Raw genomic sequence first — 19,451 nt, forward strand, 5'->3', positions numbered from 1 at the left:
GTATGTTGCGTGGTTCAGAGAACCAAGTTTGATGTAGCGTCCGACTTAAACCAAACGATTGAAATCAAAGCAATCAATAGAAGTATCGCGTTCGTTGTTAAAGAAGTTGGTAGCCAGAAACGCTACATGTTAAAGTGTGATTATATCACATTAGAACATGAAGGAAGGCATAGTCTATTTTAGAATTTAACTCTAAGAGACCTAAGTCTAAATGTGCATCACATGATGATAGGTCATAATTTGAAGTCTAGCCCGAGGTAGAGAGCAGGTGCACGATCGAGTACTGCTTACAGTCAATGAGTCTAAGAGATAGACTTGAAGGAATATAGAAGTTATAATTATTAACTAGGATGAAAAGATGACGTATGGAGTCATTATACGAGCCCTGTTTCGTTGATGATTCCGGGACGTAATCATCCTAAGGGGGAGATAATTGTAACGCCCGCAGATCTGGGCTAGTCAATTTAGAGGCAATAGGGGTCGAAAACGACTTTTTGACAAAAAGATTATTTAGAATAAATAATCTTAACCAATTTGTAGAATATGTCACAAGGTTTCCGTACATATAAAGAACGCTGAAATCCGAGTTATAACGAAGAAGTTATGACCCGTCGAAGTTTCGCGTCGGAACCGGCACGGCGCCGGGAAGCGTAAATAGTAAATTTATGATATATAGAGATTTAGCCTTAGCGCTCTAAACAAAAGTCGTAGAATATGTTAAACTAAGAACATCGATAAAAAGAACGCCCAAATCTGACTTCGTATGAAGAAGTTATGATTTTTCGAAGTTTCGGATTAGCGGTGTACAACCCGAAATTCGAATTTTAGATCGATTGATTTTTAGCCGACACAACCTAAACAAGAATCGAAGATCTCGTTATTAGTAGCGTAACGATAAAAATGCAGACGAAAATGGACATCGAATAAAGAAGTTATGAGATTTTAACGGACCAATCCTGTCCTGGCCTGTTAAAAATATAACTTTAAAAATAAAGTCAAAATTAACCAACGGAGTCTAAACGAAAGTTGTAGAGTATGTCTCCACCTACGCGTGGATATAAATAACGTCAAAAACGGAGTTCGTATGAGCGAGTTACAAATTATAGTAGTATATTTACGTATTAAAATAAAGTATAAATCATGTATACGTACACATATATATATACATATGTATATATCATTAGAAAGGTATCGACGATGCGGTTATTATAAAACTAATGTTGAGTTCTTTCGACATTAGTTTAGTACAAAGATCATTAAATCCATTTAAAATAGTATTATAGAGGGGTGTTTAGTTGTTTATATAACTAAAAGGTCATTAAGTAATTATGGAGGGTAGTTTTTGAAAATTCAATTAGTATAAATAAGAGCCTTGGGCTCTCATATTTCTTGCACCATTCTCTTGATTCAAGAGTCTTTCTCTCCTTATCCCCCGAGCATTTCGGTCCCTCGTGATTCGACTTCTCTTTCTGTAGTTTTAGTATAGTAAGGTGAGCGCTGAAGCGCTGCACGAATCTTTCTTAGAAAGATTCAGCGACGAAGTTCTGCCCCTGCAGAGCCCGACTCCTAGCTAAAATCCCCTTGAAAGTAAGTTATGTTTACCCTATTTTAAATATAGTTTATATTTAAAATTAGTATTGTTATTATAAATTTATAATAAATATTTGGGCTATTATTATGACTTATATAAGTGTCGTTATAATATCTTTTAACTACTCGCGGTACGGGGAATCTGGTTTAAAGGGCCGCATAGGGTTGTTGGATTTCAGAAGTGCTATACGCCAAAATGGTCCTGCCCTCCGGTGTTTTATGTCTGGCCCCTGTCTGTACATAGTAGTTGGAAAGTATTGTTTAAACGCTTATATAATAATAATAATAATAATAATAATAATAATAATAATAATAATAATAATAAGACTAATAATTAGTCACGGTAATATTAGACTAAAATCTAGTGGTGATAATACTAGGTTTCGTCAAAGGAAATTATTTTAAAGTAAACGAAGCGCTGTCCGAGTACCGAGTCACCACCTTCTCAGGTGAGTGCATAGTTACTTTCAGCTTACACATAGATATGAAGTATTTTATATAAATTACGTGCTGTGTGTGTATATTATCTGTATACTTGCTATCTATGCTGGATGAACGTTTTATACATGTTTTCAATGATTTAAACTGTATATGTATTTTATATCTACAAAATGTGTTGGGTAAAACATGGGTAGATGTATTAGTTGCTGTGTGATAAAATGAAATAATGAGATGCCTCGTTATAGATGTTCTTGATGATCTAGTCATCTAGCGGAGTATAGATGACGACCACGGACTATTCTAGACAGTCCAGTGGAACACTAACAGGCTCGCAACCTGTAGGTGTTTATTCGAACTTTGTGTTTAACCGAACTGTGTGTTTATTCGAACTATGTGTTTATTCGAACTGTGTGAACTGTGTGCTCACCAGATATACTCCATCCCAATGATAGTCCTTTGACTAGGTCCCTTGTGTTAGATGTTTTAGGGACGTAATGTGAGGATAACGGGAATGGGTAATTGGGTTGATTGTTTGATGTTTAAAAATAATAATTATATTATTGTGGGTTGAAAACCCTATGTGCTCACCAGGTTTCCCAACCTGACCCACTCAGTTTATTTTTATCACAGGTGTTGATATGAAGTCACAATACACTGAGAGATTTAAAGAGATGTAGATCACTAGTGTAAATAATTGTAAGTTCTGTTTATGCTTATGTTTCTGTATTAACGATGACATCCCAAACGTTTTAAAATGAAATAAATACGTTTCATCGAAAATGTTTTAATAACGTATTTACCATGTTTTTCTGGGAACAAATTCCGCAACATTTTTATAAAATGAAGTACTCTGATTTTTATAAAGCATAAACAAAATCGGTCTTTTCTGGCCGTGAAAAAGGGGGATGTCACATTCCTTCTCTATTTTCTTTCAAAATGGATCCTTAATTTACCCTTTTAACCCCAACCATCCAAAACCCTTTCAACTGAAGTCCTTATGTTACCAAATGGCCCCTCCTCTACAAAACCCTTTCAACTTAGGTCCAAAATTTACTCTTTAGCCCCTGCTTCCACAAATCCTTACATATTAAGTCCAAAAGATACCAAACACCCCCTGACTTCTGAAAATCTTTACAAAATAAATCCTGAAATTACACTTTAACCCCTAGAGATTCAAATATTATCATTTGTCTCCCCGAAACCAACACCCCATTAATTATTATTTGATTTTGGGCTACTTCTCAGGGTTCCAGGTTTATTATTTAATTATTCTATTTTAAACGAAATGTTACATTTTTTATGTCAACCTTACTATGCTGAACAATTATGTATATCGGTAAAATTGATGATATAGGACTGACATGGCAAATGTTGTTGTTCTTTAATCATGAGCTTGAAACATATCCACTGTTGTTGGACTAGATAAAGTCATAAAACCCAATAAAAAAACCATAATCTTGATAAACACGAAAATCATAATCCTAACCGAACAAACTCAAAAATGCAAAACGTCCATGAAATCATTCCTGGTTGTTCACATCGATGAAATCTTGATACTAATCTCAATGAACATAATTTTTTCTAGATGTAACCCAGGTAAACCTAAGTTGCAATGAACAATTTTAAGTTTAAAAAGAATGAAATTAAAAAAATCCATATGGGCCTTCAATACGACGCCCTACAATATGACAACATTTGTTGCATATGATGTTGTATCATTATTATGTCATTTTTATCGGTTCATCCCTTCATTATTACAAAACATATTTAATGGTGCGATAAGTTTTTTACGGTGCGGTGGTTGTTAGGGTATCAAACCCAACAAATAAGGGGGTACAAAATATACTCGAAAAACACTATTACTTTACACTAAAAAGTTGTACAAGGCAAGCAGGGTCAATCCATAAAGACATGGAATAAATGATTATACTTATTTGAATTTGGGGGTTTTGTTAGAATTTGCAAAAATAAGCAATAAACAAATGCAATAAAAGGTTTGAAACTTAATAATAAAAGAGTTTTGGTTTCATAGTGTACTATGTGTTACGCAATTCAATCACGAAATGAAGTTAAGTCACGGTCTATCTAAATTGGTACTTGAAAATACTAACAAGCTTTAACAGTTTCCATTCACCAAAGTGTTTGATCAAATAAGTTCTTTGAACTAAATCTAGCTTTACTAACCTAATCTAAACAAGTTCGTTTTAATTAGATTGAAAACCCGCATTAAGATTTATATGAATGTTCCCAACAATGTTTGATACTTCTCATAAGTTCGGAAGCATAAAAAATGCAATTATAGTTTACACCGAAGTTAATCTCATCATAGAACCAATTTGATGTGTGTACTTTAATTTCAATTCATAAAACGATTACGGGTTCGATAAATTGAATAACAAGAATGAAATAACCTAATTCGAGTGGCCAACATGAACCAAGATTAAATTAAACATTAGGTTAAAACAAAACTACATTTGCTAGATAAAATCATGAACAAAACATCAAGTCGTATGATTAAACGCATAAACACAATTGTATTACAAAATCAAAATAGAAGGGCTTTAGCCAGACATGGCTAAATCATGAAATTTAATGTCTAGAAATGGAAATTACAACGTTGACTTGACTTACAATTAAAAGCAAAATGTTTCAAAATGAATGCCCAATGATTCACCACAAAACGCTCGGTAAAAAGCGCCTCTAAGTCGCCTGATATGCGATAGATATGTAAATAACCCTAAAAATCTTGAAGTACATGATCAGGACGTGTTGAATTACACTAATTCCACACGCTCTGCGTGGAGTGAAAGTGGGTTGCCATAATCAGAAAGTCTTCAAAAGTAAAATGCTAAATTTGGCCTTTTTTGATTCCACACTTCACGTGTGGATTTGTACTGAATCTGCATGCCCTGTGTATAGCAAAGTCAACTCCTGGCAGCTTAGTTAATATGCCTCATATGCATTTTTTAGGCCATTTCACATGTCCCGTGTGAAATGCATCATTTTGGATTCTCCTTGATTTTTCCAATTTCTTTATTTCCGCTCTATTTGCTTCCAAATTTCGTCATGGGCTTCCTTAACATCTCCAAAGTGCATCATTATCTTCAAATACACCTGAAATCCACCATAAATGTACAAACAAAAAACGTTCTACCGATAGACTAAAAATAACCGCAAATGTGTAAAATGCATGAATTTAACTTCTAAATGCAAGACTTGATATGAGATAAATATGCAAAATAGTATGGACTTATTTTTTTTGTGAATTTTAGGTTTATTAATACCGGATGCTTCCAATTTTTTCAACTTTACATTTCTTGCAGATTTACTCGGTAAAACCGAACATTTCTGTTAAATTTAAGAGTAGTTTTTATAAACTAGCAAAACAAACAAAAACAAAACAAACAAACAAACAAACAAAGATTTATGTCAAACATAAAACCTTTAATGAAAAGGAAATCAACAAAAGATAAAACTAAAAAATAAAAAAGAAAAAATTGCAAGCTGTTATTAATGAACCTAAAATCCACAAAATGTAAATTTATATATTTTTGTCAAACTCAAAGGTTTTTAGGTCATTATTTCTAGAATTAATCCCTAATTATTATAACATCGAAACATAATTAAGAGGGAGCCATGGACGTTTAACATGTGCAAGTGAAATAAATAAACTCTTAAAAAGGGGTCAGTTCAGAGGTCAACACTTATTATCCATTGCATTCATTGGAAATAATAGTACACGGTGATTTAATCTAGATCTATATATGCATATATTATCCAAAGGTTCAAAGTTGTTTAACTCGGAATCTCTTGATTTGACATTTTTATTTACTAATTTAAAATTTTAATACGCGCGTTTGAAAGGTAGTGGGCGTTTCCAAACAAAGCCGCCGATAAGCTGTTTCCAAACCATATTTGGCGCGTTTCCAGAATGGCTTATTTGACCCACTTTTTGTTCGTTTAAGAAAACGGATAAACGGATATTTGTTTTTTTTTTTTTTTTTTTTTTTTTTTTTTTTTTTTTTTTTTTTTTTCTGAAACCAGTTATAAACTGGAAAATTTCCGGGAGTCTGGATAGAGGGTAAAAAATCTTTTTTTTTTTTTTTACCTTCAAGCTGTTGTCATGTTTTTTACCTTCAAGCTGTTGTCATGTTGAGTGGCAAGGGTTAAATAAGAGTGGTCAGTAAGTGTTTATTTTTAGTAAGGATAATGATATTATAGCACAATGAAGTTTTGAGTTTAGTGTGAGTTGACAATTTATGTTATTTTTATGTCATCTAACTTTTAATGTACAAGTCAATTAAGTTATTATGGTTAATTTTTAATCATTTATCCGTCAACCGGTTGTTCTAAATTACACGAATGGCCCCTACGGTTAAAAATTTATTCGTAGTTGATCCCAAAAGTAGTAAAATTCATTATTTTTTTTTAATCTTACATCTACAGTAAACGACAAAATTCTCCTTCTTCTCAATGCAGGTTTTTTGAGACGATGATAAACGATGTCGATACAGCGAGGCCATACTCAAAGGTGTCGGCGACATGAGTAATGGAGTAAATTCAATCCATCAAAAAAAAATCATTAAAATCAACAAACTTTTCACATCATAGTCGTTCACTTCTAAAAATTTCCCAAATTAATCAAATTCAACCAAGATTTCAATAACCTATTTGATATCTTCGAATCGCTATTCGACTTGGGCGGCATGGGCGACGGAATACGCGGTCAGAGCTCCCGCAACATGGCCACAGAAGGTGAAGATCAAGGTTACAACCTCGTTCTAAACTTTAAAGAAGTTGTATTCGGCATCGAAAAAGAAATCAAAATATAAAAACTCGACACATGTCAGACTTGCAAAGGATCTGATGCCAAACTCAGAACCACCGCTTCCCGCTGCTCCCCATGCAGCGGTCAAGGCCAAGTCATATCCTCCGCCAAAACTCCCATCGCTATCTTCCAACAAGTCACCACCTGCTCCTCCTGTAAAGGAACCGGAGAACACATGCTCTGGCGACGGGCGAGTCCGGAAGTAAAAAAGAATCAGCCTCAAAGTTCCTTTTGTGTCGATTCCGGTAACCGATGAGAGTTAGTTCAGAAGGTAACGCAAGAAAAAGAGGCAGACCTAAAAACTGTAACTTGTTTTTTATACTCGATGTTCTTCCAGATTCGGTGTTGAAACATGACGATACGAACATTCTGTACACTTGGTCCCTAGAGTCACGATATAAACATTTTGTAGACGTTGACAATGTTAAAGTTTGATCCCTTGAGTTTCAAAAATAATGAACTTTACTACGGGAAATCTATAGAAAAGTTTCAAACTTTTGGGAAAATTTTCAATAATGTCCTAAAAAAAAATTTAACAGAAAAGTCCCAATTATTTAACAATTTGCCCAAATTAACGAAAACGTCATTTTTTTATATTTGAATAGCAAACGACAATTTGCCCAAATTAACCATAGGGACCATTCGTGTAATTTAGAACAACAAGTTAACGGAGAAATGGTTAAAAACTAACAATACTGTCTTAATTGACATGTATAGTAAAAGTAAGATGACTTATTGTGGAAAAAAATAACATAAATGGTCAAATCAGACAAAACCCAAAACTTCACTGTACTATAGTGACATTATCACTTTTTAATATATTTACAACGTAGGATTGTAACACCCATAAAAATCAGGCCAAATTTAAACTTTTTAAAACATTTAGAAACCAACGGTTATTACCAATCTGTTTTCAAACAATTCTATATTAGAGTATCCCAGAAACATAGTCATAAAATGTGAGGAGTTGTACGATCACGCCTTTGCCTTCTCGCGATCATCTGAGGTACCTGAAACCAAAACTGAAATTGTAGGCCTAAAGCTTAGTGAGTTCCACAAAATACCAATACACTGCAAATAACACATATAAAAATAACATCATGTATTAGGTCCACACCTTTACAAACTGGATTACCCCTGGCCCACAGTGTGAGTCTGGATTGCCTTCCGGGCCCACAACTCACATCTGGATTGCCTCCGAGCCTACAGTACGAGTATGGTATGCCCCACTCAGCCCTCAACTCATATCTGGAATACTCTCGAGCCCACAATACGAGTCTAGCATGCCTTAACCGACCCTTAGCTCGTATCTAGAAAGCTTCCGAGCCCACAGTACGAGTCTGACATCCCCAACCCGGCCCTCATCTCGTATCTGGAATGCTCCCTAGTCCTCGGTATCAGTTTGGCATGCCCCGCCCGGCCCTTAGCTCATATCTGGAATACTCTAGGGTTTGTTAGCTACCGCACAGAGCAGTACAACCTCAACCCAACACACATAATACGTCGACATATAATATAACTAATGCGCATACAACTAATCGGATAATAACACAGGTAGTCCTACAGATCTACCAAACTGTCTAGCAACTAGCATGAAAAACTAACTCATACTCAACATAATACCAAGTGCTAGGATAACATATCCAATGGGCCAACATTGGTGTCGTCGACCCCTTAGTATAGCGAGGATAAATCACTTGGCACTGCTGAACTCCCACATATGAAACTCCAACTACTGATTGACAGATTCCCGAACTGCCAACATCTGTTACACCCCAAAACCAGAACGACGGAAATGTTCTGGGGTGGATGACGTCATGTCAAGTATCACAACACATGCATTATAGTAATCAAAGTACAACAACCATTGCATTAATAGTAATAATTTTACATGGTTTACATTACAATATATCAAGTAATACAAGTGATAATATGTGCAGCATGGTACTAAACTATCTTCATCAACAGCTCCGGGGATGTACATGTCTAATGCTGACCTGAGAATACAAGTTATTTGAAAAGCGAGTATCAGCATTTTTACAAATGCTGGTGAGTTCATACGTATTTAGTGTCATTTTATCCAAATAACTTTAATAAAAGTGGTAGTCTTAGAGTATCCATTAAATTAGTGTCTTTTCCAGAAAATCCTATATTTTCTTTAATAAAAGCAGTCTTCTACCAACACTGGACAGAGTTATGCGGTAAAAAGTAGTTTTCCCTTAATCGCTATAATTATCAAACTACAGAATTTGATTATTAAAGAAAGCAAGAGAAATCAGGGAAATAACATATGCCTCAGCAGTGAAGACTACTAACTAAGGCAAAAAGAATCATAGACTCCAGGAGAGTATCGAACAAACGACACGCCTGGCTCAGTCTAACAAAAAGAGACACAGACCCCAGACGGTACCAAATGAAAGGTACGGCTAGCAAGGTCTAAAAACAGAGGATACAGACCCCAGACAGTATCAAATGAAAGATACAACTAGTAAGGTCTAAAACAAAGAATACAGACCGTAGACAGTATCAAATGAAAGATACAGCTAGCAAGGTCTAAAAACAGTGTGACTCTGAGAGTGGGTTTCCAGCATACAATGTAAATTGCTGGTGAAATACCGTTACCTTAAGGCCATGAATTATAAGGTAACCTGGGATACTCGTAACCATACTAACCGACACTAGAGTACCTGACGCCCTGCAAGCGTCTATAAAATATGACATTTGTCACCCCTTGGCTTGGTAGGCCGTGGACTGTAGCTAGTAGTCAGGGTGCGGGGGTGTCAATCCCGTATAGATCTATACACACAATGTCCGCTCTCCCTACAGGAGACTCTGGTTACCAACTAAACGACGGAGAAGGTCGTGTCCCGAAGATGCATCCCAAATAGTGGGTAGTGTGTTTCCAATATAAGTGTTGAACTAGAGGTAGAGACTCATAACTGAACTGACTAATGTAAACCCATATGACTATGCTTTCATACATAATATATAATTAATGATCAAACGACCTTCGAACGGACATCCGATCCCACCAGACCACATCTCAACGAAGAAAAGGAAATAGGGAGAACAAGCCTTCCTAAGTCCTTCAAACATTATTTATATGCATCTATACAAGCACATGCATACATATAACTATGTGGAAGTGTTATCAGGTATAAGCGTATAATGAAGTGGAGACATTCTCAAGTATAAGTGTATCACGAAGTGGAGGCATTCTCAAGTATAAGCGTATCACGAAGTGGAGACGTTCTCAAGTATAAGTGTATCACGAAGTGGAGACGTTCTCAAGTATAAGTGTGTCACGAAGTGGAGGCGTTCTCAAGTATAAGTGTATCACGAAGTGGAGGTATTAACTAAACAGAAATAACGCAGTGGTATCTTAATCAAGTAGAAGTATAAAAACATAGACGAAAACTTTGGAAAACCTTTATGTATTAAGAAAATCACGACTTGGTATTCCTTTGTAAAATAGGTTTGAAAATCTTTAAAAATCCTTTGAAAACCTTTCATAAACAAGTTTAAAATGAAACTTTGATTAAACATCATAAGTAAAAGCTGAACAAATAACTATGTTTTTAGAAAACCATTTACAGTGTCATTCTCGGTAAAACAGTTAATAGTTTGTTAAATCCTTGTGCATGCGGGTTATCAATCACATGTGATTGATATAATAACTGGAATGTTTAACTTGTATTCTTCCCCTATAAAACATGTAAAAACATTTAAAAGGTTCATTCAGGGGTATGAACTCGCCTGGCGTAAGTGGATCCGACGAAGGTGTCGGTTGGGTGCTCGGTGTCAAGTAAAGACTTAGACACATTTAGTGACCTATTTAACATATGATAACATATGTTCACATACAATTAGTACATTCAATACTAATTAAACAAGTATACACACTCTAAGGAGCGGAAAACACTTTGGTTAAGTGTTTAGGGTGTCCCGGGTAACATTTAAGGGTGTGAATGGCTTGAATAAGGAGTTTACTCTCCTAAAACTCACTTTATATGAGTTCACGGTTGGGAGGCCATATTCCCCATGAGTTTACGGCTGTAAACTCATGGGAGGATTGTTTTTAGGATAACTTTAAGTCCCAAGTGCTTCTAGAATTGGTTTTAAGTAATTATCCAAGGCTATAGTGGTGTTTAGGGTTCCAAGAGTGCACTCCCTTGGATTTTACGGTCCAAATGACCACTCCTTGGGAGTTTACGGCCGTAAGCTCTATGGCTTGGCCGTGAACTCTCATGCACCCCTTAAACTTTGATTTTAAGCCTTTGATGCAATCCTAGTAATTTCTAATGAAGGTATAAGGCCATTTAGGGGACATAAACTATCATTTGACATGCTTTGGGGGTGTTTACGGCCTAAGCATGTGCTTGGGCCGTAAACTTCTTTTTACCCCTCATTTCTTTGTGTTTAATTGTTCTAAACCCGAAATAGCAAGCCCCTAATTTATGTATTAAGCCAAAGGGTGGTTTGGGAGTGTTTTAGACTTGATTTAACAAGTTTAGAGGGTGTTTAAGGCCTAAGCATGTGCTTGGGCTGTAAACCCTCTTTTATGCCCCAAAATTGATTGTTTTATGGTGCAAACACTCCTAGGCTAAATCCCCAATTAGTTTCCAACCTCAAGGATGAGTTTAAAGGCAAGTTTGGCATCATTTTAGGGGTTTACGGCCCTAGAGTGTTCTTGGGCCGTAAACTCCTTACTCCTTGCCTTCTTGGATGATTTTTGAGCTATAATGACATGCAATGGGTTGTAAAACAAGCTAGGGTACAAGAACTTACGATTTGGAGGCGGAAACTTGCGGTTTTGAGACGAAATCTAACTTTTATGAGAGAGAGTATAGAGAGAGAGTGGAAAGGGTGGAATGAAGTCCATTCCCCCTTATATATGGGTTGGAGTTGAATCTCAGTGGGAATCTACCCGATACTGCCGTTATACGGGGCTTTTGGTCGCACCCGATTTAGTGGTCGTAATAAAATTTAATTTTTTTTTTCCAAATTAATATGGAAATGTAATCTAAGTGTTGTTATTTACTTTATTACGACTATAACGACATAAAAATATAAATAAATAAAACATTTATTTATTTGGCAACCTCTAATTAACGAAACTTTTATAAAATGGAATATTCCGTTAACGGTAACGGGGTAATGTAACGGAATAAACTTTGGGTTGTCACAACATCAAACAATACCCAATTAATAATTTGGTTCCAAGCCCAAGGTCTAACTCACACTCCAAAGGCTAATAGTCAAGTAATGGGCCGAAGCCCAACATATGGCCTAATTTTCCAAATTGGGCCCAGACCTCTTCATGGTCTTCCCCTAAGGCCCAACCATTTAGTCCAGTCCAAACATTTTGCATTTCTAATGGCCCAATATCTCATGATCATAAAGGCCCAATTATGGCCCATCTATTGCCTAATTTTTCAAATTGGGCCCAACCCCTCATATGGGCCTTACCCTAAAGCCCATCTAAATATTTTAGTCCATATGATTACTCTTGGATGGCCCATTAATAACCCAATTACCAAAGCCCAATGGAAAGGTCAAACTTAAGGCCCAAGTAAAATTAGAGTTTTCACATAAAAGGACGATTATGGGTTAAGTGTAGACTTAATCCATTAAGTCCAATATTCCCTTAGATTAATTGCAAATGATTATTAATTAATTATTTTATGTTTAGAAAATAATTCCAGTACGGGTCCCGATCAATCCCCAAAATTAGGGTTTCATGACATTAGGGTTTTCCAAACCCTAATTAGGGTTTCCAACCCAAATACTAGCCCATTAGTCACATGGTTGGGATTTTAGGTCAATTAGGGCTTCATTGGGCCCATTAGGGTTTTATTGGGCCCATTAAGGTTTCGTCAGGCCCATTTTGTCCAAGCATCCCAAACGTGTCAAAACGCAAACTAGGCACATCGCCACCCAACATGGCAGTTGGTGGCGGCAGCCACCACCTCACTGTTGTGGTTATGAGTTTTCTTTTCAATATTCCTTTACCGATTACATCATACAACATAAAAACCCAATTAACACACACATACACACACTAAGCTACGCACACACAGCAGAGTGCCTTCGTATTAATGCTTCTAGTTCTGCTTTTAAGCCAGGCAACATAGACACTTTTGACCATAATTTTTTACACTACACCAAAAAAGCATATGAGATTAGAAGGGTAATATAGACATTTACCATCCAAAATGTATAACATAATGGAAAAAAAGGAAACTCTACCTCCTCTATCAATTTAACCAACTCCTCAACAAGAGAGTCACGAATGGATTCCATGGATGCCTGGATGCTACAAATTAATGCAATAACCTTCGATTTCATTGTTGTCCCTATTTTTCACCAATCTTACCTGTATAATCATGGAGATATAAATTAACATATTTTTCATCTGTTGATATAGCACATTCCTAACAAAGATTCACCAAATTGCACCCAAAATGTATTACCACTTATGTTAAAATAATGTTAAATTTTTTAGTCATTAGTTAATCATCACATCACCTTCTTCTTTATGCTTATGTATTGATGAAGCCATCCAGACACATCTATCAGTAATTTTTTCCTGTAGATCTTATGTAACGCCCGTAGATCCGGGCTAGTCAATTTAGAGACGATAAGCATAAAAACGACTTTTTGATGGAAGATTATTTAGAAGGATTAATCTTAACTATCTTGTAATATATGTTATAAGGATTCCGTACATATAAAGAACGCCGAAATCCGGGCTATAACGAAGAAGTTATGACATGTCGAAGTTTCGCGACAGAACCGGCATGACGCAGCGCGACATAAATAGTGAATTTATGTTAGAGTGATATTTGGCCTTAGCGATCTAAATGAAAGTCATAGAATACATTAAACCGAGACTGTGCATAAAAAGAACGTCCAAATCTGACTTCGTACGAGGAAGTTATGATTTTTCGAAGTTTCGGCTTAGCAGTGTACAACACAGAATTCGAATATTAGATCGGGCAGTTTTTAGCCGACACAACCTAAACAAGAATCGAAGATCTCATTAATAGTATCATAACGATAAAAAGACAGACGAAAACGGAGTTCAGATGAAGGAGTTATGAATTTCGAACGAAGTTTTCCTGTTCCAACCTACTACAAATAATATATTAAAATATGTTAAAAATAAAGTCAAAATTAGCCAACGGAGTCTAAACGAGAGTTGTAGAGCATACTCTCACCTACGTGTGCATATAGAGAACGTCGAAAACAGAGCTCATATGCAGGGGCGAAACACAAGCACTACAACTAGAGGGGCCGGAATTAAGACTTCATAATTAAACTATATAAACAAATTTTATTTAGTTCAAAATTATGACGTATCAGAAATTTAAACAAGAAAACTAATATAAAGATTTTTAAACCGTTTATATACAAATAAATATTCAATTCACCTAATAAGTAGTATAAAGTAATATATATATATATATATATATATATATATATATATATATATATATATATATATATATATATATATATATACTTTTGTATATTATAATTCATCTGTTCAATTTGTACGAAGCAAATAAGTCAGAAAATACTTTAGAATTAATAATAAACTAATAAATATAAAATAATGTATATATACTTGTATATATTTTAATTGTATATATACCAATGTTATATTGTCAGAGAGTGTGTTGTGTGTAGTCATAATTCATAATAAAGGTTAATAAAGGCTCTGCAACTCTGCAACAGTGCACCACACAATTTCTACTTTACGCCTACACACTACTCCCCTAGTGAAAGAAAACAAGTTAATAGATATATAAAGAAAAACAAAGGAACAAAACTATGTACCGGATAATGAGAATAGAGAACGAAGACCACCAGCATCCAACGAAGTGGCGAAGAACACCTAACCAGCCAACCAACACGACGGTCAGCGCCTCGACCGACGGCGGAGACCTGGGCCGACGGCGGAGACCAAGTTTCAACAGACAAATGTTAACAGTTCGGGCTCCGGTGACTAGCGAATAGGAGAAAGAGTGTACAATACCAATGGTGTCGGCAATTGGAAAAGAGTACAAAATAACAACGGTCTGAATGGGCGGCGATGTTCTTCCGGTTAGTTACGAGAAAAAGGATTCTGAAATCTGGTGGCCGAAATAAACTTTTGATTTAGGTTTAAACGTTTCAGTTTTCTTAACACAAACTTGGGCTGAATTGTTGTAATCTTGATTAGATCGTGGGTTTTTATAGAATTTAATACATATTAAGTTTCCTTATTTTATAGAATCCTAAATAAAGAGGTTGGTTTTGATTTCGTTTGTGATCTTCCGGAAATTTTGTTACGAGTATATCTATCTATATGATATATATATTCACATGATTTGGAAAGATGTCATTCTATTATTTTTTTTAACTTGAATATTAGATTGATGGGTATATACAAGTATTAGAACACCAAAAAGCTGGCCCCTAAGGCGGTCTGCCACTGCTCATATGCGAAAGATATGAATTTCTGAAGTTCGGGGCACGGAATCCGATCTTGTGTTAGAAATCACGACGTGAACACTATGTTCACGACGTGAACTCAGAAAAACGTCACTTGGACTCTGTCAGACCCCACTTGTGATGACGCATGCAGTGACGATCAATCCCCACGACGTGAGCACTTGAAACTCACGACGTGAACCCAGAAAATTCACACTATAAATAGAAATCAAGGGTCAGCCGATTTTGGTTGCTCCTCCCTTACTCTCTCACTCCCGATACCCTCTCTAAGACCTATTTTAACCCCCCTAAAGCCCCGGTATCATCCCGAGACCCAAAGTGAGTCCCGAAGCCCGAAGATCCCGAGAATAAAAAGAGTTTCTGAGTCGAAGCTCTGCCCACGAGAAGCCCGGTGTTTGAAGATATTCTAGTTTCACCGAAGAGCTACTACTCTTAGAGCCGTAGTGCTGTCTGATCATCTTCTAATCGAGTGTATAGTTCCTTTCATAAACACGATTTTAATACAAGTATTGTTTGAATGTATTAAGTATATGTTCGGTGTGAGTGTGTAGTTACTTTCTTCTAACACATAAATACGAAGTATTTGCTATGAAATACGTGCTATGTGTTTATATATTGGTTGTTTATTTGAGATGGGTGGAATGAATGTTTTATACCGGCTTTTAAATGATTAAAATTGTATGTGTATTTTATATCTACAAGATAAATGTTGGGTAGAACATAGGTAGATGAAATAGTTGGTGTGAGATGAAAGATGTTATTGTGTAAACCCTAGTGACTATGAGACGTAGTGCCTATTGTATAAACCCTGGTGACTATGAGAGGTAGTGCCTATTGTATAAACCTTAGTGACTATGAGACATAGTGCCTATTGTATAAACCCTGGTGACTTTGAGACGTAGTGCTTATTGTGTAAACCCTGGCGACTATGTGACGTAGTGCCTGTTGTATAAACTGTGGTAGCAAATGGACTCTGTGCCAATTCCTTAGGTCAATCCTTAGGAACGAATGAATAAAGGATATTTTATTCTTAGGGTAAAACCTTAAGAAATAAAGAAGATAATGGGGATGGGTAAGGGTTGATTGTTTGATGATTAAATATAATAATTATATTATTGTGGGTTGAAAACCATATATGCTTACCAGGGTCCCAAGCCTAACACACTCAATTTTCTTTGCATTACAGGTAATGGCACAAGAGTATAAGTTGGTGGACTTGACGAGAGATTTTGGATTATAGATCAGTAGTTATAAATAAATGTTGTAAGGTCTATTTTATAATGTTTATGCTTTTGGTCTGTATCGGAACATGATATCTCGAGATTTTTTTATTTAATGAAAATACATTTTTTTAAAGAAATGCTTTGATAAATTCTTATCATATTTTGTTTTTGGAACAAATTTCGCGACTGTTTTCTTTAAAAGATTACTCTGATTTTAAAACAAAGCATAAACGAATCGGTCTTTTCTGGCCGTGATTTTGGGGATGTCACATCTTATATATTTCTCATGTTTAGACTTACATTGACTTCAGTTACTGAAAAGACAACATCGTATATCATAATATCAATGAATATTATTATTACCTCAAAGAGAAACAGTAGCACTTAGCTTCTTCAAGATTTACACATACCAAAATGGCATCATTTCACCAAGTGGCTTTGCTGGAGGCATATGCATGAAAAGAGAATTTGTAAAAAACTCTAATGAAACTCATTAGCAAAATCTCAAAAACCACTTCAAAAGGTAAAAACTTAATGAAACTCGGGATGAAACCGAGATGCAAAGCAATTTTATATGTAAAACTGATCAAAAACCATTTTTCGTCAATTCCTTTGTAGAAATCATGAAAATTGGAACACCATCTTGAACTTTGAGCTCCACCACAATATAAAATTCCAAAATTGCCCCTTGGTTTCAAAATTAAAGTTAACCCAACAGCCATGGCAAGAATCAAACTCAGCAACAACATTTTCAAAAGGAAAAAAAATTATTTTGATCAACCGCAAACCAAACAAGAAGATTCAAGAATTGCCCTTTATTTATGACATAACAATGAACCCAACAGTCTTGACTAGGATCAAAATCAGCAGTATGAAGAAGAAGAAACCCTTCCACAAATTTGTCAATCATGGACCAATAACATAAAAACTTCTGATCAAGCAGCCCCTGCTTCTCAAACCAAGGAGATTGGAAGAAAAAAATATCAAAGAAGAGGCTACTTCGATAAATAGGAACAGGGGTGTACCCATTTCTTTCCCAGTAATACCGAATTCTATCAAAATTAACAAGCTGACTAAAATGCCCCTAAATAAGTAACCATCATTTTTGAAAGCAATGCAGTCCAGAAAAATATGAAAAAATAAAATTAAACGATTGTTGTAACCCACTTATAACGACAACTCCCTTTTCGAAATATATACAATTAATCCAACACATTCCACGTATCTCAGGGTATTTCCTTTTTCTTCCACAAATGAAAAAAAAACCATTTGATCAGACAAACAAAATTCCAATCACAGGCCTCACATTTCATTCTCCACCTTAATTCGAAAATAACCTCTTCAAGATACATACAGTTGAACCAGTAACCTCAAATTATCTCACCAATATTCATTTTTCCCAACAAATGTCGAAAATACCCTTTCAGCCACATTTTAATAAACCAATTTTTATTTGACCCACCTCTGATTCTCGATAATTTGACCCGAATAGAACAGTTCCAAATAATTCTTATTAGATATCCAAATTTAAGGCTAAACATCTTATGTATTATGTTTTCAAAAATGATCTTGACCACTTTATCCACAAAATTAATTTCTCTTCCAAAAAGTGTCTTATTTCTTTCTTTCCAAATGTGGTAAATAGAAGCTGCCAAAGCCATTTTGTTGATGAAATTACCAATATTTTTAGACTTAAGAGAAACTTGGAGTTCCTGAATTATTTCAAACCAACTTCCAGGCTTATGCTTAATGTTAACTTTGAGCTTCACCAAATTCCAAACTTCCACGGGAAAATTACAATAAAAAAATAAGTGACTATGTGAATACACATGGCCATTACAGAAAGCACAATTGAAATCATTTGAAACTTTCCATTTTTTTCATTCTGTCTTGACCAACAAGATCAAACCAATCAACTTTGAAACCAAACCAGATCAAAGCAATCAACTTTGGGCTCATGACCAACAAGAGAAGTAGAAACTTGACTAACATCAAATGGGACAATATCTCTCTTCCAATTCATCCAAAACAGTTCACGATTTAGGTTTAGGGTTTAAAGTTTACATAGTATACGTTAGATCGGGTGACAAAAGACCATGAGTAACCATCTCATATAACTCATATACAACTTTAGCAGCTCCTTTTGTGAGCTTAGGTTTTTCATCCATGTATAATTAACAAAAATTACCAGAAGACCAACTAATGCATTCTTCTTTTCCCCTACTATCAAACAAGCTTCTACAACCACAAAACTCAGCCTACAAATTATGCAAAAAGATAACACTTTTTAGTTTCAAGTTTCAAGAATTAGGACAAAAAAGTTTGTTTCTTTTGTATATATGTTGAGAGATTTACAATGAGAATGTGAAATAGATGATGGTCCAAGCTCGATTTCCACCAGGTGCTAATGGCCTTCCAAAACACATGCATTTGGTTACTCCCATTAGTAAGGATTCACCTGAGAGAAGAAACAGAAATGCACCAACGCCATAGCCTGTTGCTACATCTGAATCATACACACAGTAAGTGGAATTGGTTGCATTATCTGTGTGAAGGTTCATAGCAGCTTTAGTGTTCAAAAACCTAGATCTCACGAAGCAGAAGAATGGAATTGAAATAACGAACTCATTTAGCAAGCCAGCAGATATAATCGTCGCTAAACATGAGAAAATCAATGTGAAAAGAGGAACTGAGAAGAAAACCCTAGCTTACAGATGAAATCAACATAAACAGTTCAAATTTAGATGAGAGAAAGAGAAAGTACAATGTTATGGCGACGTTCGGCGGCAATGGCGAAACCAAAAGCAACTAAGCATAAGATGATAACTAGAAGATGAACTAGGGATGAGCCTTTTCCTTCGCCCATCTTT

At 35.5% G+C, this 19,451-nt stretch overlaps 1 protein-coding gene across 1 annotated transcript; it reads right to left on the minus strand.

The window, feature by feature from the left end:
- Positions 1-5,064: 5,064 nt before the first annotated feature.
- On the minus strand, positions 5,065-19,142 carry LOC145067398 (uncharacterized). The gene is made up of 3 exons (XM_079014550.1): positions 18,937-19,142; positions 18,770-18,839; positions 5,065-5,145 (listed from the first exon to the last, which is right to left on the minus strand). The coding sequence occupies exons 1-3, from the start codon at positions 19,140-19,142 to the stop codon at positions 5,065-5,067; spliced, it is 357 nt and encodes a 118-aa protein (XP_078870676.1).
- Positions 19,143-19,451: the final 309 nt, after the last annotated feature.

This window comes from Lactuca serriola, chromosome 8, assembly GCF_051521515.1.
Source record: "Lactuca serriola cultivar US96UC23 chromosome 8, Lser_US96UC23_V15, whole genome shotgun sequence".
Classification (NCBI taxonomy): Eukaryota; Viridiplantae; Streptophyta; class Magnoliopsida; order Asterales; family Asteraceae; genus Lactuca; species Lactuca serriola.

Bases quoted from the DNA above. Each gene is read 5' to 3' on its own strand.
- LOC145067398 (XM_079014550.1), bottom strand. From the start codon at position 19,142: ATGAACCTTCACACAGATAATGCAACCAATTCCACTTACTGTGTGTAT. The intron at 18,840-18,936 runs GTAAATCTCTCA...CATAATTTGTAG, and splicing joins ATCTATTTCACATTCTCATT to GCTGAGTTTTGTGGTTGTAG. The intron at 5,146-18,769 runs GTAATTTTTGTT...GGTGGATTTCAG, and splicing joins ATGCATTAGTTGGTCTTCTG to GTGTATTTGAAGATAATGAT.